General features: G+C 35.2%; 5 protein-coding genes and 1 pseudogene across 6 annotated transcripts; 2 read left to right on the top strand and 4 right to left on the bottom strand.

Moving 5' to 3' along the window:
• Positions 1–840: 840 nt before the first annotated feature.
• LOC106314134 (cryptochrome DASH, chloroplastic/mitochondrial-like) lies at positions 841–2,040 on the bottom strand. The gene is made up of 6 exons (XM_013752069.1): positions 1,941–2,040; positions 1,796–1,871; positions 1,640–1,709; positions 1,433–1,556; positions 1,294–1,343; positions 841–1,053 (listed from the first exon to the last, which is right to left on the bottom strand). The coding sequence occupies exons 1-6, from the start codon at positions 2,038–2,040 to the stop codon at positions 841–843; spliced, it is 633 nt and encodes a 210-aa protein (XP_013607523.1).
• Positions 1,674–3,851, bottom strand: LOC106316243 (cryptochrome DASH, chloroplastic/mitochondrial-like). The gene is made up of 10 exons (XM_013754116.1): positions 3,670–3,851; positions 3,207–3,346; positions 2,945–3,127; positions 2,719–2,844; positions 2,567–2,641; positions 2,353–2,468; positions 2,098–2,144; positions 1,941–2,017; positions 1,796–1,871; positions 1,674–1,709 (listed from the first exon to the last, which is right to left on the bottom strand). The coding sequence occupies exons 2-7, from the start codon at positions 3,324–3,326 to the stop codon at positions 2,117–2,119; spliced, it is 648 nt and encodes a 215-aa protein (XP_013609570.1). The 5' UTR covers positions 3,327–3,346; positions 3,670–3,851; the 3' UTR covers positions 1,674–1,709; positions 1,796–1,871; positions 1,941–2,017; positions 2,098–2,116.
• A 4,286-nt stretch (positions 3,852–8,137) lies between these two features.
• Positions 8,138–8,725, top strand: LOC106317271 (flowering-promoting factor 1-like). Its single transcript, XM_013755114.1, has one exon. It carries the CDS (start codon positions 8,200–8,202, stop codon positions 8,524–8,526), a length of 327 nt encoding a protein of 108 aa, XP_013610568.1. The 5' UTR covers positions 8,138–8,199; the 3' UTR covers positions 8,527–8,725.
• A 5,728-nt stretch (positions 8,726–14,453) lies between these two features.
• Positions 14,454–15,699, bottom strand: LOC106318386 (DNA ligase 1-like). 2 transcript variants are annotated; one of them, XM_013756338.1, is made up of 2 exons: positions 15,123–15,699; positions 14,454–15,035 (listed from the first exon to the last, which is right to left on the bottom strand). In XM_013756338.1, exons 1-2 carry the CDS (start codon positions 15,449–15,451, stop codon positions 14,666–14,668), a joined length of 699 nt encoding a protein of 232 aa, XP_013611792.1. In that variant the 5' UTR covers positions 15,452–15,699; the 3' UTR covers positions 14,454–14,665. The 2 variants fall into 2 exon arrangements, with proteins under 2 accessions (XP_013611792.1, XP_013611791.1); XM_013756337.1 differs by having other exon boundaries at positions 14,454–15,038; positions 15,123–15,679.
• A 6,287-nt stretch (positions 15,700–21,986) lies between these two features.
• Positions 21,987–23,823, top strand: LOC106318385 (zinc finger protein CONSTANS-LIKE 4). The gene is made up of 2 exons (XM_013756336.1): positions 21,987–22,747; positions 23,259–23,823. The coding sequence occupies exons 1-2, from the start codon at positions 22,055–22,057 to the stop codon at positions 23,601–23,603; spliced, it is 1,038 nt and encodes a 345-aa protein (XP_013611790.1). The 5' UTR covers positions 21,987–22,054; the 3' UTR covers positions 23,604–23,823.
• Positions 23,824–24,484: 661 nt separating this feature from the next.
• On the bottom strand, positions 24,485–27,134 carry LOC106314133 (annotated as a pseudogene).
• Positions 27,135–27,608: the final 474 nt, after the last annotated feature.

Below are 27,608 nucleotides of genomic sequence, written 5' to 3'. Positions count from 1 at the left end.
GTTGTCATAAATTAAATTTATTTTGTTAGTTTAAGTTATATTAAATTCGTTTTTCTTTTTTTTTTTGGAAATATTAATATTTTTAGAAATAAGAATTTAAGTTGATGATGTGTCAAAACATGACTGAAAGTTTTAAATCCTACGTGGACACCTTCGATGGATTATAACCTCAATTTTTATATAGTATAGATTAAATAGATAGCTGGAACAATAATACGGTAGTATAGCACATTAATTTAATTGGTTTAATCATGTCATGCTAATTATATTAAAGTATGAGTGCAGTAAAAAACTAGTTAACATGGCCATGATAAAATAAATTTCCAAGCTAATGATTTCTCACGGCTATCAACCATAATTTTGTAACTAACAAAAAAGTCTAATAATTCTCTAAACCAATGGTCTCTCAAACCAACAAATATTTAGCGTGCATGAATTAAACCAGACAATAACACTTCATACGATAGATCGTATGATTCTATGATACAATTATAAAATACTTTTAGTTAAAATTCATTATCCTTGGTAAATTATAGCACACAACCATTACGATCAAAATAAAACAAGAAGATGCTACTGTGCAGGTCAAAGCCAATTATTTGAAGTTAATTATATAATGAAATTAGCTAAAGCAACTCACGTCAAAGTGATAAATGATTGAATCAAACTGAATCACAATTCATATTGACATATTTATACTTTATAATAATAGGTCAGCATATCTATACTAAAACAATATTTGTTTTACGGAATGAAACAAAACAAAATACTCGAAAACAAAATACTTAATAATAATACAAATTATTGTGAAGAATAGTTTCTCTAAGGAGACTATTGTCTTCAACGTCTCCCACTGTGATTATCTCTGAAACCACCACGAGACTTTGACACACGAGACGCTTGAGCATTACCACCACCATGACCATGCTTCAATGGCACAACTGTGTCCATATATATCAATCTCCCTGGCCAATGCCTTTTCTCTTTTGGAAGCCGACGCAGCTGCTGCACCCAGAACGCAACGTATTCTCCTTCTGGATCATAGTTCTGTGCCTGAACCAAACACACAGTTTCAGTCTCTTCTTCACATCACTTGTTGGCATGGCATGGGCGGTCTTGAGCATAACCAAGTGAAACATTGGCAAAAAATTGAAATAATTTACATAGACACTTTTAAATTTGTAAAAAAAAAAAAATTATAAAACCCCTACTATTTATAAATTCCAAAATCTTGGGACTAGTCCTGTTTGATAGGACAAGATTATTATTATCTGGATGTTAGTAGTTACTTACTTGCTTGGGGATGCTGAAGTACCGGTCTTCTCTTGGATCATTACCAACTCCTTCATTGGGCAAAACCAAATCTTACATCATCTAAATGTGAACTTTTATAAAACAAACTGTGTCCTCAAATGGCATGAGTAGTTAGTACCTGCTCCATAGGTCCAGTTTCCATAATTAGAACAAGGATCATAGTCCAATAGACATGTCTCAAACCATTCAGCACCCATGCGCCAGTCCAAGCCCATGTCCCTCACAAGAAACGAACAAACAATCTAGACAGCGAATAAAATGAACAATCAATTAATCCATGAAAAGAAACAAAGCTAAGTTGAACAAAAGGAAACTAATCATATACCTGTCTGCCTCGGTTTGACATGAAACCTGTAGTGGATAACTCCTTCATGTTTGCATCTATAAGAGGATACCTAAACCCATCCATGAGCATTCACTAAAGTTTAATACTTTTAGAGCCTAAAAGCATTATATCAAATCATAATATCAGAATACTCACCCGGTCTTGCCATCTCTCCAAGACTCAAACAGCCTCTTATCTTGACTCCATTCCCCTTGCACATCTCTTGGACCACCTACCAAAAAAATGAGCCAAGTTAGAGCTAAGCTTCAATTCAGACCAGTTTGCGTGCTTGGCAGGTTACCTAGATGGAATAAGGAGTTGCCGCATTTGATTGAAAGAAACCTAAAGTAATCCCTCCATAGTAATTCAAACAACACCCTGGAACACATGTAACAAATCATCTGTTAAGTGAAGTTAATGCAACAGAAGATTTGAAACTCAACTAATAAAGACATTACCAGTATGTTGAGTTGTTTGCTATTCTTTCTCTTTCATATCTTTGAACCTGAAAATATTTTCAACTACAACATAAGTCTTGAAACACTGGCACATCCGGGTGAAACATTCGATTTTAGCACCCAAATTTTTAAAAAGCTATTATACATAGATCACATGTCCCCAAATTATCGATTTTCTAATTAAGATTAACATAAAATGTTTTTGAACCCCTAAATCTCATATTCGGCCCTGGATAAAAGTTTGAATGATCTGACCTCTTCATAGATAAACCGAGGAGAGATACATCCAAAGCAAGCCATGGAGAGAATTTAGTCGAGTAATCGGGTCCTAACATGCCGTTCCTCGTCTCTTTGTACACTTTCAAAAGATCCTGCAAGTAAAAAAACAAACATACAACATTTATGTACAGACTACACACACAAGCAGCGTCATAGTAGAAGCAAGAAGAGCTCAGGGTTTGATCTTTGCCTTCTTCCAAAAGTACTCAAAAACTCTGCCTAGTCCTGCGCTTTCACCACCCACAAATCTCATTCCTCTGGTCACCTGTATCAACATACATATAAAGACTTGAACAATAAAGAATCCAATTCTTACCTAAAGATCTTCTCAGGCAAATTCACCTCTTGTGGCTCAAGTCCAAGTTGACCAAGAGTTGGAACATCTCCCCAGTTATCAACACAAGGTGTTGGCCCTATCGAAACTGGAATGCGAGTGGAGCTTCTGATCCTACAGTTCGCTTCCACTGACTGCAAGCAAAAATTTCAACCAGACACAAACATCTATGTGTTATAATCCTATATGCGTCCTTGAAGATCAAGAAAGACATAAACAAAAGCAGAATCACACCTTACGAAACTGAGTGTAGATATCAGGCAAATCAAGAACATCAAAAGGAAGATCATCTTTGTGGTACATTGTGCTTCCCCAAATAAGCTCAAGCTTAGTGCCATTCCCAACCCGTTTCAAAGCCTTATCCACAAGTCTCTCAACATGTAGCTCCTCGCTGCACGTTTCTTCATGAGCAAACACCTGAAAAACATAAAATCAAAAGTTAACATCTTCAAGAAACATCTGAAAGTTTCAGCACAAGCACATAACAAGACTTAACTGTATGAGCTCCAAAGTCTTTGGCAAGAGAAGGAAGAATGTCTTCTGGTTTACCACTCCGGATAAGAAGATTCAATCCTCTTCTCATCAGGTTCTTTCTCAAATCAGCCAAACATTCCATAAGAAACGCACCTCTCAAAGCTAAAACATTACAACACAACACAATGTAAATGCAAAAACTTCATTTAGATACTTCTGGTTGGAGTGACTGCTGGGACGAAATTTCGGGCTTTAGGGATTTTGGGCTTCGGCCCAAAGCACCATGTATTAAAAAAAGGGAAATCTGTTTTTTAGAGCAAAAAAATGGTAACTATGTCCCTTCCATGATCTTGGGTTGGAGTGACTGCTGGGACGAAACTAATATTATTGGTTTCGGGCTTTGGGGATTTTGGGGTTCGGCCCAAAGCACCATGTATTAAAAAAAAAATTGTCAGATCAAACAAAACGATATTTTGGAATATTACCTCCTGTTTTAGGGAAGGAGAAGAAGTGAGTAGTGTGAAAGAGACGAGGATCAAGACAGTAAACAGGCAAAAGGGTATCAGAGGAAGACCAAGCTTTGTACAATGCGTCGTTATCTAGAACTCTAAGATCGTGGTTCCTTTGCAGCTTCTCTTTGATGATGATGAAGAAGAAGGCAATGCGTATCTCTCAAACGTTTTTCCGGTGACTGAGTCCATCTCTTCTTCGCCGAGACCTGGAACACGGTGTATATGGACGTTCATTTTCGCGGCAGAGCAGAAGAACAGAGAGGAAACGGGTTTGTTTGAAAGATGGTGAAGGTTGAATCTGCGAAATGGGTGTGTGAGAGGAGACGAGAGGGACAAAGCCGACATTCGCGGGTTGGTTTGTTAACTGTAGCGTCATCTACTTCTTTTTTTTTTTTTTCCTCGACTACTTGTGGAAGTGACACGTGGTGTTGATTTTGTGAAGTGTGACGTGGTGGATGTTTGGCCTTTTGTCTGAATCCGGTGGAGTTGTGTCGTTTTGTGAAGCAGAGAATTGATGGATGATGATGGGTTTCGTTGTTTTAGGCCTATGGGAGAAAATAAATACGATGAAAAGTCAGCCCAAATATCCGAGATTTGATATAAAATCAAATTTCCTCCGGATCAGTAAAATAATTTACAAAATTAAAAATATATTTTAAATATATGTAACAAATATTCTCTAAAGTGTTTATGAAAATCCATTTGAATTTTTTTTATATGAACCTTTATAATATTTAAAATTAGTATATTGCTTTGATAATTTTATAATATCTCTTTTAATTATTTTTGCTATACTTAGATATTAGTTATTTGGATCTAAACATCCTCTAATTTTAGAGTACCTAATCTCAGTATAAATTTTATATTAACAGTATTATTCTATTTAGAATTAAAAATTATAGTTTTTTAGTTTCAAAATCACAGTAAATTTCAAGAAAAAAAATCCTAGAAATAAGTATTAATTAGTTGTGAAAGGTACAGTACTTTTTGACAAATATTCAAAATTAAAGCGCTTATGCAATTTCTTTTGAAAAACGACTATCATATATATTCATTGATCTATGATCTATTTAAAAAAAAATAAGAATAAAGGTAAATGAAAACAAAATTTAGTACAAATAAGAAATAGTAAAATAATATTCTTCCACTGGAATCTTTAGGATGGCATGCCCAAATTTATGCATGGCCTAATTTTTTTTATATATAACTGGATGACCTAATTATATATGGATGTTTGCTAGACTAGTGTCCAAAGGATTCATGAAACGACAAGTTCATAGTTGTTAATTATTAGTTGTATGCCTTTACTCGACATATAGTAATCTACCAATTTACATGCATGGAATATCTATATTACATAGATAGATGCGCTCCTTTATATGTTTTTTTTTTTTTGGAACTCGCTCCTTTATATGTTCCCGCATGTATACATTTTCAAGTAGTTTTAGTTCCATTAATATCTTATGGTTATAGACTTTTAATTTACCAAAATAATATTGTAAGAATTTAAAAAAAATGTTACTAAAACTCAACGCATCGAAGAAGATTAATTGAGTATAAGTTAAAAATGCATTCGACCAATGACGCCTAAGGTTTGTGTGTCTATTATGTGCACTAATACAATCATCGATTGGCTCGATAGAATTATTTTTATGTGTTAGGGAAGTGAATGTTTCTATGATTTCCCAATGCCGAATAATCTTTTTAAGTATAAACTTAAGAGATCATTTTTTAGAGAGATTCGCCAACCACTATTGTATGCGTGATTCTCTTAATAGATTCGTCACTATGTGGTTCCACCATCAGGGCTATTGTCCAAGGTTTATTTTATTACTGATTTGTCGCTTAAAAGGTGGGTGAGTGACAAAGTTTAATCACAAAAAGTGTGCTTATAATTGGTAGAATCAGAAAGGATGCTAATTTAAGTAACCTTAACCGTCGGATTTAAGATATAAACAATTGAATGTATAGTGACATGATATTATGGAAGTATGGAACAATAAGTTATAAGTCATTTAAACAACGAATTGTTCATTTGTTCTATTGTGATATTTAAACAAAAGATTGAATTCAAGTTTTTGTTGACATATTAAAATTTTGGATGGAAAACGAAAGATTTATAGAGTAGTGTAAGATAAACTCTGGCGTTGCTCCATAGGCCCATAAATTAAAAAAGTTATTTGAAATTGATTAATTAAAATTATTTAGGAACAAATTTATTTCATCAACCTTCAAGCATTTCTTTGATCACTATAAAAATCATTGCCAATTTGCTAGTTATAATCAATTGTGAGAGCCAAAATTCATATCGTCGAAAGTCAAAAAACCCTAACTTTCCCTAAGGTCTCGGATTCTCTGCGAGAGCCAACGACAAGTAACCAAACAAATGCGGAAAATACGAAAAGATAACAAAACGAACTCATAGAAAAAGATAGATCTTATTTTGAATCCATGTAAGAGCGTTACGATCATCACAAGAGATTATAAAAGCTTCGGCCGCAAGGGCTATCAGCGAATTACTTAGTTTTAGCAACCTAAAACCTTAAACCTAGTTGAGTCGCAGCTCGATAACAGAAGACGAAAAAATATAAGAAAATTTTTTTGATTGATTTCGGACTGAACCTTATGAAAGGCTGCCTACGTATCCCTTTTGAGGATCAAGCCGAACGTAGTTCGATTGAAAGAATAGAACAAGAGATCGAACTGCTTGGGCGAGTTCGTATCGAGTGCCAGTCATAGAAACAGAACATGTCGAGAATAATGCCTAAAAGTTTCTAAGTGCAGAGAGTTCTAAGAGTAAAAATAATTGTCCCCTTGCCTCTTCAACCTTGACGTCATTATATACTCCTCCTAGAGGCAGTTTGCTCTTTCCCTTTCTGCTCTTGGTCGAGTTTATCGTTTCGCGGAAATATTCTATTTTCCTTCGATATTTGTGTTTATCCTCCGAAATTGACATTTATCCTCTGAACTTGACATTTATCTTCTCCTGCATAACAAAAGATAAACCGTCATAACAATTGGGTTTGATTTGGTATAAAATCGTAATTGGGCTCTTAGCCGCGTTCTGGGTCCTTTCGGGTTTTTTTCCGACTTAGGCGTTTTTTACGATTTTATAAAAAGAGCGCTTTCGAAACGATGTCGATTCCGAAGAACATTCAAATTCCTCGTATAGCGGAGGCAATTCGAGGTGTTCAACTAACCGTTGATGTTTTATACGATCAATCCGAATGTTATTCGAGAGAACGAGTTCTTGCATTTTTTAAATCGTAAAGTTTCAACGGTGACTCCGATCGATATGAAACAAGAGCAGGTTCGTTCTAATCCCGAATGAAGGAGATGCGAGGACTGGACTGGTCCAGCTCGGTGGATGGCCGAGCTGGTCGCGTGTTCGATCCAGCTCGGCGGATGGCCGAGCTGGTCGCGTGGTCGATCCAGCTCGGCCATCTGCCGAGCTGGACTGGTTCAGCTGGTCGTGTGGCCAAGCTGGTCGTGTTGTCGATTCAGCTCGGCCATCCGCCGAGCTGGACGGTGTGCTCTGTCCACCCTTCAATAAAACAGGCATAACTTATGCTACAAGATGCTGATTGACCTCAGACCGGTGTCACTGGAAATCTAACTCAAATATGTATCTTGTGTCAAAATATGGGCTCAATCAAACAATGGTATGGTCTTCATCGGCACCTCAAAAGGTTCGAACAAACGAGTTGGACTGCGTGTTTGGTTCCATGATCCATTTCTCTCGAGTCTTTTGCTCAGGAACTTTTGTCGAGAGTGTGTCGATAAAGCTTTCGTACACAAACACAATTTTTGGACGTTTATTTCGAAATAACCGTTTTTGACCCCAACAATGTTTGCTTCTTGTTGTCGATAAAATATATCAAGAACTCGTCGTATAACATTTTCAATAAAACTTATACAAAATTTTTATTGCGAAAAATATTTTCCGGGGACTTTCAGACATTAATTCCGTCGTGACCGATTTTTACCCAACAAAAAGTTTCATACAGATGGAATTACTAAGTAATGCCAGCGCTAAACTTACATCGAAGTCAAGTTTAAAAGAAAATTTTGAAGAATAAAGTTCTGGAACTCACAAAAAACTCTCAACTTAAGTTATTAGATTTATCTTTTCAAAATCACATAAGTTTTTTTATATCACTACAACTTAAATATTGTAAAACAGGAAATAATAAAAAAAACGAGAAAATTCAGAAAACAAAAGCATATATAAGCAACAACTAAGATATTTTTTTTTTAAAGAAAATAGTTATTAAATCTCTTAGCTTTTTTTTTTTTTGAACAACAAATCTCTTTAGCTCAAAGTTTTATTTGTCACGTTCAAAATAATACTTTTGTCTTTATGTGATAGAGCCTTTTACGACTCTATAAAAACAGTTCCACACACAACTCTCTTCTCTAAAAAAAAAAAACTAAACTATTGCATGCTCTCTCTCTCTCTCTCTCTCTCTCTCTCTCTCTCTCTCTCCCTCAATCAAGAAGATCATGTCAGGCGTGTGGGTGTTCAAGAACGGAGTGATAAGGCTTGTGGAGAACCCTAACCAGTCAGGAGCCGACACATACAGCCGAAGGAAGGTCATGGTCTATTTACCCACAGGAGAAGTGGTCTCATCTTATTCGATGCTCGAGCAGATCCTCCAGAGTCTTGGGTGGGAGAGGTACTTTGGCGACACAGAACTCCTCCAGTTCCACAAACCCTCATCCATTGATCTCATCTCTCTCCCTAGAGATTTCACCAAATTCAACTCCGTTTACATGTACGATATCGTCGTCAAGAACCCTAATTACTTCCACGTCCGAGACTCCCATTAAATCTTTTGTTCTTTTTGTTGTGTGTTTGTTTGTATGTGTGTTTTTTACATTTTAGTATTTGTTGGATTTTGTCTTTAGTTGCATGTGCATGTTTTCTTTCCGTTGTCGATGTTGAGAGTTGTGTAACTGTATGTGATTGTGGTTTTATGAAAGTTGAGATTAAGAAGAGAAGAGTCGATTTAGGGAGAACTTAATTATAACATGGGTAAGTTTCATTTTAATGTTTTCATCCTTGCATAATTCGGTTCCACGATGATCTGTTGTATCGGTCACACCATTGTTACTGCAAGATATGTTTTTTGGATTTGTTGATCTCATCATCTCAAATGTTTTCTATTTTAATCCAAAACTCAAATTTCGTGATGAACTTTTTTCTCTTTCCTATTCTAGTTTTATTGACTAATCGATGACATTTTTGGATAGACTTCTAATTAGGGTTGCCAATATATCTCTAAAACATAGTAAACATCCAGGAAAATATCTATCATAAAAGATAGATATTATTATCATATGATTTTAGTGCCATAACATATCCGCTGTATCATACTGGAAATTACCATCATATACTCGCTCCACAACATATCGGCTGTATATATATATATATATCACATATCTATATATACATATGATGGAATATTTGGGGACCCCATGAGGCATGATGAACTTGTTTTCATTAATGTAATTTGATTCCTTAATTCTTAGCAAAGAAATATGAGTTTCTCCATCTCTTCAATTTTGTGTTGGTCGAAAGTAATACTGAGTTCTCTTAATTGGTCTCCAGATATATGGTTCCATTTCAATATTAACAAAATAAGTTCAAGTAAGTTGAAAACATATGTATAGTGCTACATTATTATCATTTATCTATTTTAATCTATTTGCCTTTCATGCTAGAGCGTCGAAAAGACATTGCGTAAAAAGCTTTTGCAGGCAATTGGTTGTGTCAGTCTTTCAGTGAACACTAACGAGCAGCTACATATTATACGAAGAAATTGTAGTAATAAGTGAAAATGATGATACCCTATTGGTTTAACCAACTATATGATTTTCGATCACATCACTGAGTCAAAAACATCTCACAGAAACGTAAGCAGTAGACCACAGTGATTCACGTGAACAAAGCAATGTCAGCTTCTCCACGAACTTACGGGAATCCGAAACGTGTCAAAAGGGGACATTGCTTTAAGAAACACTTCCCAGTCTCGAGGAGCACTGCTCACCTGACCTGAGCTTTAATATCATCGACACATACACAACCCCTATTAGATATATAGGAGTGCATGTGTATGACAAGTATTCCTACACTGTAAAAGGGGAAATTTTCAGAAGCATTGATTGGTGAGGGACATGGATTTGTGGAAGCTTCTGATGTATTGTATACGAGACATGCTTTAGTCTATAAGAAATAGCTAAGCTAGAATTTAGGCCACTCGGAGAAACTAGTTTAGGCTTTGCCTTGCAATTAAAAATGTATCATTCTCTCGAATGCATCTTCGACCTCATTCTCTCGAATGCATCTTCGACCTCACTCTATTTTTCACTACAAAATAGAATAAAATGGAGTATAGGGTAAAAAATGTTTTAGTCATACTTTATTTTTCACTCCATAAATGGAGTAATCTATTTTTTGTTTATTCACTACTCCGTATTCCGTATTCTATTTTACTTATTTTAGAAGAAAAATAGAGTTTTACATTAGAGATGCTCTTAGACGAGTTAACATGGTTTGAATTTTGTCATACGGAGATGTATGTCATTTAGCCCTAACCTCATAAAGATCGAAAAGACGACCCGTCATGTTAGTGCATAGCATGTAGATTGATGCTGGAGGAGTTCAACGATGTGCTCCACGGAAGTCGATTGCAGTTAACTCATAATTAAGTCATAATCATTTGATGTTATTAGCTTAATCATCTTTATGATGTGTGGACAATCATTTTACTGACAATGAAACAGTCCAAAGCCCAATGGCTTTTCCAAAACGACCGGAAGTATTTTATATTGTTGATTTAGATTTGTTAGGAGATTGATCGCCTCCACCACCATTACCACCCAAGAATTGCCAAGATTTAAGCTCTGTTTAACAAACACACAAGTAATCGAATCTCATTTTTATAGAAACCCTAGTTTCTTTCTAAGGAGATTCGTTTCCTTTGCATACACGTTACCTTTCTTAACATTTTGATCTTCTTTTCCTTTGATCCATATTACTGGAGGCTATGGCATTAAAGCCGGACAACCAAAACATAACTAGAACAAGATCTCTCGGTGTCATTAGAAGATGGGTCTGATCAGAAACCGGAGAAGCCTTTACCAAACTATCTGAAACCAACAATCAGTTCAAGACCTGACCTAGTCAAGTTCTTGAAAAAGAACAACACTAGTCTTGAAGACAACTAGAAAGAAGCCTGTCACAGCTCTATGCTCTTTGTCTTTCCATGGAAGCAGATGTGGTACTACTGTGAAATCGACTCAGGTGCCTCCAAAGAAAAGCGGGTTGAGCAGTAGTAGCACTTCTTTGAATAGCAAGAAGGAAGCTCCTGAAAATCTTACAGCAAAGAAAACACCTGAGAAAGAGATTGCCTTGGATACTGCTTCTTTATCGTCTGCTCAAGAAGATGAAGAGGAGATTCTCAAGGTTGAGAGTGGTGTACAAGTTGTTGATGATATAGAGGAATCCAGAGTTAAGGAAAATAAAGAGGTGCATGTAGAGGCTTTGCATGGAGATGAATCCAGTGAAGCCGTGGAGGGAATATGAGTGGTGAACCAACATTGGTTGGTTCTGATGTTGGGGAAGGCATTGTTGTCGCCAAAGAAAATAAAAATGAAGAAAAGGAACAAGAAGAGGAAGAAAGATTGATCAATGAAGATAACCCTAAGAAAATAGAAGAAAAGAAAGAAAAAGAGAACAATGGTGAACTCAATGAAGAGGTTAAAATGAAGATTGATGAAGATGAGACTTCAGAGAAACTTGATATTGGCATGAATTCGAAAGAAGTTGAAGGTGTTGAAGAAGCAACCAAAAGTAAACAAAGAGGAGAATGTAAATGTTAAAGATAAGGAAATGGAGAAGGTTAAAGAAGAAGAAGAATCAGGCGATGGAAAGAAGAGGGAAGTAGTGAAAGGTAAGAAGGAATCTCCATCAGCTTATAACGTTGTTATAGCTAGTAAGATGCAAGAGAACTCAAGGAAGAACAAAGTTTTAACTCAATTGCTAGAGCTTTTAGACCGTTATTGACTATGAATGAAACTGCATCATCTAAGTGTATATGTTACACGTATACACAAAAACAAAAACAACAACAAAATTATCAAAGTCATCTTTAGCTTTCAGTTCCATGTTAATTATTCTTTCTGTCAAATTATCTTAATTTTTGTCTCGTGAATTGTATGCTTTTGGAGTGAACAACTATACACCGTGTATGTTTGAATGTTTGTCTCATAATACACGCACCTAATCATATGTTTGAATGGATTGGATTCATTGGTGATTGGTGTATATATGCAAGTATCTTGTTAAGATCAATATGAAGCAAAACCTAATGTTTAACGGTAAGAACTAGAAAGAAGGATAAGTAATCGTTTCAGAAGAATAATTGATATTTGATAGTTTATATGTTTGATCAAAAAAAAAAAGATAGTTTATATTTTGTTGTGGTTCAGAAAAACCCCACGTGGAAGAAGGATCATCATAGACATAGTGGCAGTATCACAGTGCAAATCTGCAAGTAGGCAAGTGACAAGTGGGGACTCATATTGTGGAAGGGTCCCGTCAGTAGTGTCTGCTCAGCTCGTCTGAGTCCATGCTATTTTATATAACCTTTCTAAATTTGTTAATGTAAATCTGGCCCGAGTGTTTTAGTTTGTGCAATTTTGTTTACAAAATGTTAGTCCATATATACGTATCAACAGTTGGTGAAAGTCCATTCATGCTTTCGGTAAAAGAACTGAATTTGGTAAATAATACATCAACATACTAACACTAATGATGTGATACATGTCGTGGGGGAAATAACTGTTATTAAACTCCAAAATTTGCTTACAACTTCAAAGTGACATTGAAAAGTGAAAGCTATAAATAAAGGGCTAAATATATAGAGTATTTTGGTAAGATTAAATAAATGAATAACGTTATAGTAATACATACAATATGCTATTCAGCCTTGTTCTATTAAATTTCACCCAAATCAATTTACGACTTAGAAGGATACATGTAAGTGCCTATCCAAGTTTTGCCCCACCCACATGAATGTTCCTATCAACTTTGACATTTTGTTATACAAAACAAACATAGATGGCAGGACATAAATTTAGTGAAATTGAGTGACAATTGTCCAACCAGTTGTCCGGACGAGAGGATATCAAACACAAAACAAAAAGAAGAACAGCAAGACGAGGTGGCACGTCTTGTTTCCCCAACAAATTTTTTTTTTCCGAAGCGCTTAGCAATTACATAATATTGTATAAGATGTTTGTTGACGGATCTACATTCTATAGAGACGTCTTAGACTCTTAGTTCAATGTCAAAATTATATGTACTACTACATTTAGATCAAACTTGCATATGATGTAGATCAAAATATGCGTTTCTACGTATCAAATCTATTAAAACTGAAGTACACATTAAAAATAATCCTATTTTTTTTAAATATTTACAACTGAATACCACTGATCTTAAATTTGTAATTGTAATTAATTCAATAATAATCATATATTTGAAAAAAAAATATAAACAGAATCAATACAAACAAATTTGTTAAGAAACAATAACTCCTGATTTTACTCTTCTTTACGTATAAGATATATTAATAACATTATTTTTGGAAACAGTTCGGATTTTTTTTAATTAAGGGAAGAAATAAACATATATATTAATATATATGTTTATATATATGTTCAATGGATATATATTAATAACATTACCTACGACCCATCTATGAGGAGAAACATTTATACATATATATATATATATATATATATATATATATATGGATTTATGAATAAGCAAATGGAATTTTATACAAATCATTCAAAATCAAAAGCATGGTCTTTTTTATCATCAGCCCCTAATTCCACAAACATCTTTTAACAAAAACCAAAAATGAGCTATTCTATAACCAAAATAAAAAACCCAGAAATGAACTATTATAGTTCATATCTAATATATAATATTAAATTCATTATCTTTAAAAACATTATAGTAGTTTTATACACATAAGTAGATTTTGTATAATACATATTTCTATTTTACAAACATATATAATTAACATAAAATTTATACACGTAATTAGATTACAAATATTTTGAAACACACAATTCTACAATGTACTGATCTTTATATCTTATTCTAATTAAATTTAATTAAAAAACAAATCTCACGCTTTAGAAGAACATTTCCAGAATCAACAAACGTGCACGTCTAAACAAATTAGTGAACAAAAAAATTAAACCGGACACTAGACGTACATATGCCTAAACAAATTATTGAACAAACGTCGGGTTAATAAACTATCAACAACAAAAATTATCCCGCGTTTTTAAAGCGCGGATCAAAATCTAGTTTTTTTTAAAGCTCAAACAAATCTGAAAACAAAGAGAACCAAACTTTTTGTTAAAAAAATTACTAAAACAATTTTAATGCAAATTTTTTACTTTCAGAATTTGCATATAATATATAATCTAAAATTAATTTTAGGGTATTTATTTCTTCGTCTGTTTGAAAGAGTTATCTCAGTTTTTGGAATTTACTAATAACATAGGAATCCATTTCAACAAAATCAATTAATTTATATGTACAACATTTATAGACTTGGGATATCACACCCTCCACATGTATGCTCACTTTTCTAGAAAAATATCCACGTAGTATTGACTTGTACTTTTAAAAATAAAATAAAAATAAATAAAGAATCAAGATAATGTGGTGATGGAAAAAGGACAATAGACAGATAAGCAGAAAGAAAGTAGCAAACACTAACGTAGTTGATTACTTTTCTCCCATCGACATAATATAATAATTAATTCCCCGAATTTTTTTTGAAAAAAAAAACATTAATTCGATGAAATTAAAATTATATTTTCGATAGAGGAAAAAAAAACTATGAACAAAGAAAAATCATGATTTGCATTATTGATTAAATCACTCATCTTCTTCTTCCTGCAGATCTGATAGAGCAAAACAACTCCTAGACTTGAATGCTCTGTTCTTGAACGATGAGTTCCTTGCAATAACAACTCCTCTTGCTCCTCCTCGCTCTTCATCGCTCAGATCTCCATCGTCTCCTTCCTCTTCATCATCATCATCATCTTCATCTTCGTTTACAGGCAAAAGAGGCATAGATTTAGGGTTTTGCCATGAGTAGAACGATCTTCTTGCCAACTTGTTGCAGATCTGTAACCTTCTTCTTTTGTTCAACGGATTCTCTTGCTTCGGTACTTCTTTCACACTCCCGATCTCTCCTAAATTCCCAAACGATTTTGATTTCCCTTTGTAGTGATTCGATAGCCCTCTTCTAAAAATAAATCAAGAACACTAATTAATTAATTAATCATTTCCAATCTTGTTCAGCAAGTTACAGGAAAATTAAAAACTTTACTTGTTGGGGAGGGAATCTTCGAGAGAGCTCATTGAAGCCAATCCTCGAAGCCCTAGTTCTTTAGACGAATCGTCGTCGTCGTCGCTTTCTTCTTCCTCTTCCTCCTCGCTGTCTCCCGGAGTTCCGATCGATGAACTTTCCGACGAATAATCCGCCGTCTGTCCCGACCAGATTCCGCTTCCGACACGACTCAAACCGACTCCGTCATCGTTCACCGTATCAAAAGAGGAAGAGGATGAGGAAGCCTTGTCTCTCATCGTTGCCGTCAGATCGCTTCCGTATTCCGAGTCTTCGATTGAGAACGTTGGTCCTCCCGCCATCACCTCCATCGCCGTATCTCTCCAGATCACAAAAAAAAATCAAGAAACTTTCTTACCGGTTTGGTCGGAAATCACGTTGCTTTTGCTTCTGGGTTTGTTTCTGTCTCATCAACTTTTGGGTCGGATCCTCAAATCGCAGACTCAGAGAATCGTAGGAATAGCAATGGCAGAAGAGAGAGAGAGAGAGAGAGAGAGAGAAGGGATAAGGTTTTTATTTTACCTAAAAAGAATAATTTAATGGAAGACGATAAGGATGATAATAACTCGAAATATGCGTACGCGTGATTTCGGACACAAACAACTTTAAACTAATGTAGTTTTTACAGTCCTTGGTTCTGATCTCTCTCTATTTAGTATTTTGAAACATTTAAAAGTTTATTCACAATATAAATTAATTGGAAAATTTATAATGTTTTGAGTTGTTCACAACTCAACTAAGATAAAGGGAAGGAATATTCCTTTACAATATTTGAAACTGTGTTGCATACTTACATAACCATATCAAAACCAAAAATATAAAGTTTTGGGTTAAAATGTCATTCTTGTTGCAATTTCTCTTTTATATATCGACATTTATGAATCTTACTTTGCCATTTTCTTAGTTCAAATAAAATGTTCTCCCTTACATCAAAATATTTAGAATCTTTTATTAATGTTTTACGTCTATTTATAAAATACATAAAATGTTTTATATACTTAAGTGCTGACCCTACACAAGTTTTAGGTCTATTTATGGTATCATGGCAATATGAGGCATCACCAATTCTTTGCCATCCTTGAATAATCATAACTTTATCCTCTACTTTTTAAATATAAAACAAAAGATTTTTCATTTTGTAAAACTTCAATAGACAGATGATTAAATAATCGTCAAATTGATCAGTATCCATAGTTCAATGGATTGTATTAGTGTGCTCTGTCAAACTTGCAATAAAATTATGTTAGTTTTATGAAGTAGTACCAAAAATAATACACAATGAATATACATAACAAAGAAATACAGTTAGATGTCAAATTGAACAGGGGATAGATGGTAGTGATATGTTTTATAAATTCTTGTGGAATTTATACATTACAGTTTTCTTTACAGAAATGAATATTTTTATCTTTAACAATGACACATTAATTTCTTAACTCCGAATTCAAATAAATATAGAAAACTAAAAAAATCGTTATGAACAAAATTTTGATGGAAGAATTAAACGAAAACGATATTTGAAAATAGTATTGGGTTTAATTTACACCTACATGCAAGTAGGTAGATTAGCACTTTGCAGTATGGGTGCTTAACAAATACAAATAAATTAAAATGTTATTTAGAAGAAAAAACGTGGTTTATATTAAAAGTCATAAGTAAAGGTCAAAGCATAGGACCAATGAATGAGATTTTTTTTTTTTTTAATCTTATCTTTTTATTTCTTACTCTTAACTTTGCTCTTCTCTTTAAGCAGAAAAATAAATAAAAAAATTGCTCTTCTCGGTGGCCGAGAATCACCCTGAGGCCTGAGATGTCCACCTCTATCCTTTTCTCATTATCATTTCTTTGTATTTTCTTAAAATTTTAATTCGGGTGGGGAATCAAATTTTTTTTCTTGTTGATTATTAACTAGAAAAAGAGAAGATGTATTGTTTGGTTGGCTAAACTTTATAGAAAGGTTAATTATCATGCTTCTCCACCCACAATCTCAGGTTTTAAACAATTCCAATCATTCAGACACAAGTTTCTTGGCATTTTCCACACACACACACACACCTTATATACTAACTTTTAATCCATTAATTATATGACATAACTTCTTTTTATTTATGAAGGATTTGAAGATTTGCAAATCAGTTTGATTGAGAATTCAAACCTATGTAATGACCGGATGAAATTATAGATCAAAACTAAAACAACATGGGTGATTTTGTTGAATATTCATAAGAGGGGAGGAAATGAAGAATATGTCCATAGCTACAGTACTTGTTTTTCGATGGGACAATTAGCATCGAAAGTTGCCCATTTTCGCCCCATCCACGCGTGAGAGAAGTAAGAATTTTGTAGGTTAAATATGTGAGTGTTACCACTTTTAAACAAGTGTGTATTACCGCTTCTAACTATTTTTCTGTGGCTAAAAATAACCATAGGTTGGTCAAAAATTTAGTAACTAACATCCGCAACCTATACTATAAGTACAATAGTTTAGTATGTTGTACGTTGTGCAATTGACATAGGTAAAACATATAAGGGAACTACTAAGTTCAGCACTATAAGCAACAACCTATACTATAATACCAGTAGGATAGTTTATTGGGATTTCTGCAATTGACAGAGGTCAACAGTGTGATCACATCTACTAAGTTTGTCAATTTCATTAACATACTATACTATATTTACAAAAGTATAGTATTTTAGTTTTCTGCAATTACCATTGACTAAACGTATAATGAACCTACTAAGTTTGGGAAGAACATGAGTAACATCAACAATAAATAAAATGTTATAGTCCGTTGGGGTTAATGCAAATGACTAGGTCTAACTGTATATATCAACTTGTACTATATTACACTTAAGTACTATGATTACCTACTCATGGCGGACTACATTGTTGGCCTTGGCATTTAACATTCATACACAACTGTAGAGTTACATATCTAATTTGTAACGTCACTGATTTTGCAGATCACAACCGGGAAAAACGAAAGGTTTAACGTGATTACGAAAGTAGTGATGTATAGAACAACATAGACATTATACAAATACGATAACATTAATCGTTGAAACGGAGTTGGTATGTAAAACACATAGATATCACTCCACAGGAAATTGCTGGAGGTGGTCGAGGTTGAAGCTTGGGAAAAATTCTACTGAGTATGTATGTGCTGCAATTCCAAGTTCTTCTTCTGTTACTTTGGCTGCATGGTTCAGGCTCCATGTCACATTAAGTTCCATAAGAACATGCGTTGCAACACACGATAATCTTGCGGCGTGTAAACAAAGAAGGTGTTACAGTTAAATTATTGGTACTGTAAGATATAACTATTTTACAGATATAAACCTAATAGGATGGTTAGGATAACTATTCTATATATATAAACCTCGTAGAATGGTTAGGACATAACTGAAAGCAGTGCTTTTAAACACATACACTAATACTACTTACATTACAACTATAGTATAGTACATGTTGAATGGGTACCATGTTTTCTCCCATTGATTAATTAAGTCTCTAAATACATATGTGACCTAGCCATAAACAGAAGCAATTTTCACAGATTATTCAGACATTTTATATGGACCTACATTATACGCATACAAGCTTCCATTTGGTTTACGTTTACAACATAAGGGATTCTATACTATAATGGGTTATCAATAGTCTAGCCCATTCGAGTGTAACAATAAGTTCTCGACCAATAAAGGAAAAAAAATTAATTTACCAAACTTTTTACGGCCGTCATTACCCTGTCCAACTCCCTCTGCCAAAGTTACAAGGCGGTGGCAATGTCAGTTATTTCTCACTCAAGAAGGTGCATACCATTGAATCTTATGGGAACGATAACGCTTAAAAAACAAAAGTTGGTACCTTGTTTCCATCGGTGTAAATGGATTAGGTGTCTGTTTAACAGTTCATCGCAAATGGTTACGGCGGTGAAACCCTAACACCACCTGTCTCTCACTTCAGTAGGTTATCAACTCCCTTTTGGGGCTTTCCGATTGTTGACGTTACTTTAAATCACACCTGCAATATCTGACTTTCGCAATCGTTTATCGTAAAAGAAAGCAAACGGAAAAAGTGTTTTTGGAGTTACAGTTTCTTGGATAAAGTGAAGAAATGGGACGGTTTGCCTTTCTACGCGCAGGAAAAGACTAATTTTGGAACTTCAAAGCATATTATATAACATATCATACCCATTGGGTTGTTATGGTTACTAACTTAATTTTTTATTGGCTATGTACATGAGTCCAAATTTTCCAAACAACATTGTCTTTTCATTTTTAACATAGTGTGGTTATATTTTCTATCATTTGTTATCAAGCAAACTATAGTTCTCAAACCCATTAAACCAAATAACAATATTTACACCAATACAAGAAGTTAGAAGAAATATAAATTAGGGAAAAGGAATAGTGGCCTTTGTATTTCAAGCCATATGATGAGGAGGTTCCAATGAGTTCTCCTATAGTAGTGGCCTTGTCACTTGTTGCAGTTTGATTATGTTGTACGTTTATAATAGGTGAGAACATTTGATCCGTACGTACTATTAGTCTACAAATTCAAGAAAGTTATATAAACTAGAATCAAGGTGGGTGAGATTGAGAGTAAGAAGAGGAAGTGCTAATGGTAACTAGTAAAGGCAGTGTGTACCCCCTACGTGTTTTCAACACTAACTTCTTATATATCTATGATTAAGTATTTTCTTGTACTCTATTCCATGTCCCAACCTGTTCTCTATGTAAAACATTCCGGTAACAGATTCAGAAAATGAAATATCACGTTTAAGGGGGTTTTTAATCTCAAAGTTAAATAAAAACAAGTGGAATGATATATGTATATACATTTTTGTAAAAAAATATAAAAAGTTTACCGTCGAGAGGTTGGAAATTGATTATAGGTCGGCAATGCCACTCTTGCAAGAAGAACTCAATATCTCATCCCGAATTTGATTAAGATTCGTGAACTTTTAACTCAAAACCAATTGATATTTAATGAATTAATTAGTCTATGTCACTTATATATTAAGGTTGTTTCATCAAAATTTTCGATGTGAAAGCTTATATATTTATATACTCTCTTTTGAGATTAAAGCTGTCCTTTAATCTATATATAATTCCAATAGAATCTGCCAAGTAGGATAGAGAGAGAGGAGCATAAGGCACCAAGACACATACTGCGGTGGACTCATGGCCGGCAAAATAGATGCTCTAGCAATTATCCACCAGAAAAGCATTTGTAGAGTGACTTGCCCCACAAGTTTCCATCGCAGCTACGCATAGCCCCATCTAGTATCAACTGCATTAGACCAAGGCGCGTTGGTTTTATTTGTTGAGGGAACATAAATATGATTTTATGAAAGCGTTGAGTTTATTGATGGTTTTGTGACTTTTTTTTTTGTGCTAAAGATTTATTTATTGGGCCATAACGGGGTAATAAGCGATTCTATAACTAAATTCATTTGGCCCAATTATAGACCCACCAAAGTAAGCCCATTAGCGACCGATCGACCTACCCACCGGCCAATATTACATTATCTACCCGTTGGTCACGGTATCGTCTCCATTTATGGATGCTTCTCGTGGTGGTCCTAAGGTAAAAGCAGATCAAGCGGGACAAATCGAACAAGTCAAGCGGATCATGCAGGAGAGAAACAGATCAAACCGATCAAATAATTTATTATAACTTATGAATGACAAAATCAGTTCAAAACTATAGATCATATATTAAAACAATAAAAATTACACCTATATATCTAAACAAATATCTTAGATGTTATAAGATCGGCCAAAATGTCTATAAATATTTTATAAGATACTTATACTTCTTTTATTTTCTTTTTAGGTGATCAAGATTTTCTTGAGAGAACCGGTAGGTTGCACTAATATTGAACTTTTGGTTAAATTTATCACCGGAAAACTCTCTACCAGTGGGTGTAAGATATTTGAAACGGTAATTAGTCATAAAAATTATTTGATCGTACAATTCAATAAATACACGTTCTCGGTTAAGATTTCATTTAAAATTGTCTTCTCTCAATAGATTTACAAAATTTCAATCATTTACCTATATATTAACTATTTTAAAACATAAAAATATATTAACTACATACCCACAAAAAGACAATATATTTATCTGGTTTTATAAATAATGTACAATGATTAGCTCAAACTGTATAGTTTACACTAATATTATTTATGTTGTTTTAAAATTATAAACATGACGTTCAATAGACAAAACACAACATTTTCAAAGGAAGAACCACCAAATGTTAGAGGATGAGATCTACATGCAGATTTTCCGTTTTTTTCACAAAAAGACAAAAATATTGAAGTGCATGCAGATCTCCCGTTTAAACTGTTTTTGCAAACAGAAAAACATGAATGGTGAATGTATCGCGGGAGAACTAACTTGTTCTGGCCTTCCATTCATAACCTAAGACTCGAAGTGGAAAGCATCAACCCATGCTTTATTCACAATTATTCAACAAAACTGTTTTTCATTTTATTTTAGTAGCAAAGTGACCATTTTGTATGAAAGTTTACAACTCTTTGATAAATTTGCTACGCAATATATTCAATGAAATACAACTGTTGCCAAATGTCGACAGTGCAGAACGATGATTACAAGTAGAGATAAACGATAACGCATGATTACAAATACCTCATTTTCTGCATTGTCAGAACTTCCTTGCCAAGTATTTTTTCCTTTCTATGTATTATTATGTTGTTTGGCTAAGATTTGGCCACGTGTTCAGTTCTCATTTGGTCTTAATGGATACTCATGGAGCCCACATGAATAGACTCATGGGCAAGCTCATGTGAAGACATAGCAACACCAACCACATAGAGAGAGTAACAAATACAGAGAGAGAAGCAGAGAGAGAGAAGAGAAGAGAAGAGAAGAGAAGAGAGAGATGGCGTCAAAGCTCTGCGACTCGTGCAAATCGGCGACGGCGGCGTTGTACTGCCGTCCAGACGCAGCGTTTCTATGTCTCAGCTGCGACTCGAAGGTCCACGCGGCGAACAAGCTAGCGTCGAGACACGCCCGCGTGTGGATGTGCGAAGTGTGCGAGCAAGCGCCAGCTCACGTCACGTGCAAGGCGGACGCGGCTGCTCTCTGCGTCACGTGCGACCGAGACATCCATTCGGCTAACCCTTTGGCTCGCCGTCACGAGCGCGTCCCCGTCACGCCTTTCTACGATTCCGTCTCCGGCGCCGACGGCTCCGGCAAGAACACAGCCGTCAACTTCCTCAACGACTGTTACTTCACCGATCTAGACGGAAATGTAAGCCGTGAGGAGGAGGAGGAGGAGGCGGCGTCGTGGCTGCTTCCGAATCCGAAGACGACGGCGCCGGCGGTACCGGGAGATAGCCCGGAGATGAACACGGGTCAAGGGTTCATGTTCCCGGATCTGGATCTGGATTACGGGACTGTTGATCCGAAGTTGGAGTCTCGGGAGCAGAACAGCTCCGGCACCGACGGTGTGGTTCCGGTGGAGACTCGGAGGGTTGGAGTGCCGACGGTGAACGAGAACTGCTACGAGCTAGATTTCACCGGAGGATCCAAAGGCTTTACTACGTACGGACACAACTGCATCAGCCACAGCGTAAGCGACCTTTTGTCCGAACTTCTTACATGTTCTCCTGTCAGTACTGATTAGTTTAACTGATTATGTCAGAAAAGCAAGTCAACGAACTCAAAAAGAACCAATTGTTTATCCAATCTTAGATCATACTAGTATTATTATTTAATCAAATACTCCTTCCACTATGAAATAATCAACGTTTAATAACTAAAAAAATTGTTTCAAATTTTTTGTATATACTTTCAATGCATTAATTAATGATAAATTGTAAATTAAAAAAAAAATTATGTTTGTTAAAATTTTATTGATTAATAGTCCTCTGGATAATTAATTACAAAAAATAATATATAGATAATCAAAAAAAAAAAAAAACTTAATGTGAAAAAATTTTAAAACATACATAAGGTTTAGATCTTTCATGTTAATTATTATTTTAATTAGTACTAATGACTAGGTGATCATCTTTAGCGTTTTAGGCAAGCAACATGGTATCCAACAATATTATCTAAAATCAAACCCGTTATTACTACAGGTATCATCATCGTCGTTGGAAGTGGGAGTGGTGCCAGATGGCGGCTCTGTGGCCGACGTTTCGTACCCTTACGGTGGTCCTGCAACCAGTGGAACCGATCCCGGAACTCAGCGAGCTGTTCCACTAACGTCAGCGGAGAGAGAGGCGAGAGTGATGAGGTACAGAGAGAAGAGGAAGAACAGGAAGTTTGAGAAGACGATAAGGTATGCTTCGAGGAAAGCTTATGCGGAGATGAGGCCAAGGATCAAGGGACGGTTTGCTAAGAGGACGGATACGAGTAAGAGCAATGACGTTGTTGGTCATGGCGGTATGTTTAGCGGGTTTGGACTTGTACCTACATTTTAGAGATTGCGAGAGAGAGAATCTAAAATGGTGTTTGGTGTTGTTTTAGTAATAAGGTTTTAACAAACTTTTTTCTTAAGAGTTGTTTGTTCTTATTGTTCAGTTCTTAGTACTTGTTATGGGAGGGAGCGAGGAAGAGAAGAGAGTGGATGTGTTTATATGTAACTTGTGTTGTATATGTCATGTGATTTTGAACAAGTTTTTGCTTATGTATTGTTTTATATTTTGAGCATTGTAGAATTGCAAATCTTACATGCATGTAGAGATAAAGACCAAATGCAACATGTAACTTTATTACATGTCAATCATAGAGGTATGGTCTCTGAGCCGCTGTGAACGGCAGTTAGCTTTTGAGTTGAGCCTGCCTAAGTCTTGGCTGCTTCTAGCTGCGGTCGGCTTTTGGTTCAGGCTTTCATTCTCTGCCTTGCGGACCAAGACGCTGTGTACTGCGGTATGATCTTGATTGGTTTCTTTGGCTGAGATCTTGTGGTCTGAGTCATTGCTAACTGCTCTTTGCCATTGATTTGCTTCTTGAGATGAGCTAGCATGTGTTGAGGATATGTCGGAAGCTTTGATGTTAGCAGTCTTGATCTCCAGAAAACAAACAACTACACATGTAATTTAGTCTGCACTTCCTCTCTTTATTTTGCTTCTCCCACATGTAATATTGTCTGCACTTTCTCTCTTTATTCAACCTCATTTTTCACCACTGCAACAGACTATTTGTACTGTTCGTAATTAAACTTAAAAAAAATTACATGAAGTTTCATTAGTTAAATAAAGGTAAAACCGAACATTAACTATTTTTTAATCTGCTTATATTTTCTTTTAAACAACATATTATTTGAAACCGAGAGAATATTCGCGAGAAAAAGTGAATTGCTTCATGAGATATCACAAATCTCAATAACATTGCCGTTTCCACTTCTATATATAACAGCTCTGGAATCTCCAACAAGAATAGCTGTAGACGCCGTTGAGTCAGGGTCTCTAGTGTGACTATTTTCTGACTTGAGAAGTTCACAGTCCGTATGATTATATGCATCAGCTGGAAAAAAAAAAGCCAATATAATGCACATTCTTAAATCAACAATGATAAGTTCGAACCAAAAGAACCTTGACAGGGAAGTAAACCTATAGCAAATTGGTGCCAGATATGAACTTAGGATGCATTAAAAGATTGCTGAAAAGATGACGCTTCACATACTCAGCTGCTCTAGCTCTACTATGGCCCCGCAGCAACACACTAAGAAAGATGATTCAGATTTGGTCTTTCTTAAGAGCAAGCCTAACGTATAAGTTGTTTATATTACCATCAAAGACTCCAAGTAGACCAACGATTTCTCCTTCGATTACTAGTCTCAAAACGGTCTTCCATATACGATCTATTCCCAGCTGACTTGCATATCCATAGCTAAACTTTCCATTCTGGCTGCAGTTATATAATATGAACATTGTGACTGGTTAGTTCATATCTACGAGAGCTCACTGGATAAAAATGTATGAAAATCATTGTCACAAGAAAAGGCTAAGAACCACAATGATGAAGAATTGAAGATAATTGTATACCTTAACGCTTAATATCTTCACCAATACTAACATCTAAACCTACATTTTCTTCTTCCAATGAAACAGGAGAGTATATTCTAAAACCAATAATAAAATAAAAATGAGCACATTAGTTTATTCCGCTTGTATAAACTTTATATGTATTATTCCACATCCTAAAATTTAAAAGAACATTAGTAATATACGAAGGATTATGGCCAATCCATTTATTACCATAAATTCGATCGACCGAATATTAATCTCATAAAGTTACGAGATTTCTGGGAAGAGGAATATTAGGGATATATTATTCCACATCGAAAATTCAAAGAGACATTAAATAATATATAAAAAATTAGGTCAATCCATTTACTAGCAATTGATTTTAAGTTGAAAGCTTGTAAACCCGAATCTAACAAACTTACAAAAAATTCCCTATGTTTTTGTAGATAAGTTTCTTTTTTTTGTTGTTTCGTAAAAACAAGTTTTTCAAAGTTTCTATGTACATTTTATTATTGAATAATAACAAACTTTAAATAACAAAAAATATATGTGACAATAATAAAATTTTCTGACTTGTTATTGGTTGAAAGTTATAAAAAATTGTTTGAGTTAAATATTTATGCATCTATAATTGAACATCTAAAATGATACTTGCTAATGGAGAAATCGACTAATGGTGGATAAAATAAAAACTAAAAAAAAAAAAAAGAATTCTGAGCACGGCTCCGATGCCAGCGGCTGGACCACAAATGCCGACGCCAGCTCCACATGACACATTCTAACAGCTCCGATCAGTCTCTCCGGCAGCTCATCCTCCGTTTGCGCCTCGATAACCAAGCCAACGTCGACCGTAAAGCTCCTGGCGTACCCCAAAAGCAGCCGGACAAACGCCGACAAGATCGCCCTAGCTACCTGTATCAACATCGATCTCAAAGTAGTTTGGTCCTCTATGGTAAGTAACACGAAACTGTCTTACCGACAAGGAACGCGCCGAACTGCCCTGCCGCCGCTTCGGTACGATTCGTCTCCGTCGACGAAGCGTTTCAGGACGGAGTCTGAGGGGATCGGTTCTTCCGTTGCGAAGTAGAAGACCAAGTTGTAGTGTTCTTTGCCTGAAACTTGGAAGTCCACGGCGAAGATGAAGCTGTTTCGGGATTCGCCGCGAGCTTGGGCTTGTCTGAGGGAGTGAGCTACCGCGGTTGTCGGGACGAGTAAGGAGGTTGTCTGAGTTTTTCACTGGATTTGAGCCAGTCAACGCCGGCGGGAGAGAGGAGGTAGTCTCCGCCGGGAGATTTCTGTTTGTTTGTGAAGTAGTTGGCGGAGGGGAGAGAGAAGATGATAGGTTCCATAACTCATATTATAGGAAGAGGAAGAACAGAGGTGGAGAAGGTTGACGCGGGAGAGTCAATTGGAGGGAAGGATTTGAATATGATTGGAGGAAGTAAAGACTGGGAGTGAGACATAAGGTTTGAAGAATAAAGAGTAAAGCAAAGACTGGAGTTCAAAAAGAGGCTTTGCTGTTACGATCGTTTTTTCATTCAAATAGAATTCGAAAGTTTGTTTTCTTTTTGGATGCTTGTTGTTGCAGAAGAAAGACGCTATGAGTCTTCTCTCCCGATCGTTATGAGATCGGTGAATACTTTTACTATCGTCATGAGATTGTAATTCGTATTCAGACTTCAAGCTTTCTATTTCAATAAACGGATTTACAGAGTTCTAGAGTTCGAGCTAAGCTAAATCTATCAGAAGACGTCGCCTGGAGGTGAAGCCCAGCCGTTGATTCCGGTATGGAGATCGACGTGGCGGAGCGATCCACCTTTGATAGTCTCGGTTATCCATTCCGGTACGGCGGATGTTTCTCCGGTTATGGCCGGTTTGGGATTATTCTCGTTGGTAGAGCTTTCGGTTTGGTTCATGATAATAATCCTCAGTCGCTCTTCTTCTCTGGTTGGCTGCTCAAATGGGCCAATGGTCGTCTCTCGATATTATTATGTTACTTGAAATTTACCACTTTCTCCATTCTTTATTAGCTAACGTGTTTTGTGCTGATGCGCACTAATTCAAAACATTTTTGGCAAGTTTTTTAAACATAAATTCATTAATTATTTATCTACTTGTAATTTAATCAACAATAAACCAAACAGTATAATGCGAAAAATCATATACTCCTCCCGTTTTTTAATATAAGTCGTTTTAAAGAAATTTTTATGTTCTAAATTATATGACGTTTTCGATTTTCTATGTAAATTTTATTAACACTTAATGTTATATGACAAATGATAATATTTCTATTTTATTATTGGTTGATTTGTGGTTAGGTAAATAATTAATGATGTTTTTGTTTGGAAAATATAAAAAAAACTAATAATTTCTTAATCTATGTGCACAATTCTAAAACGATTTATATTAAAAAACGGAGGGAATAGTTATATACAAATTTTACATCGAAACTTGAAA

The sequence above is a fragment of the Brassica oleracea genome, chromosome C9 (genome assembly GCF_000695525.1).
Source record: "Brassica oleracea var. oleracea cultivar TO1000 chromosome C9, BOL, whole genome shotgun sequence".
Classification (NCBI taxonomy): Eukaryota; Viridiplantae; Streptophyta; class Magnoliopsida; order Brassicales; family Brassicaceae; genus Brassica; species Brassica oleracea.
Note: the sequence above shows the minus strand (reverse complement) of the source record. Positions and strands in the feature narration are given on the sequence as shown.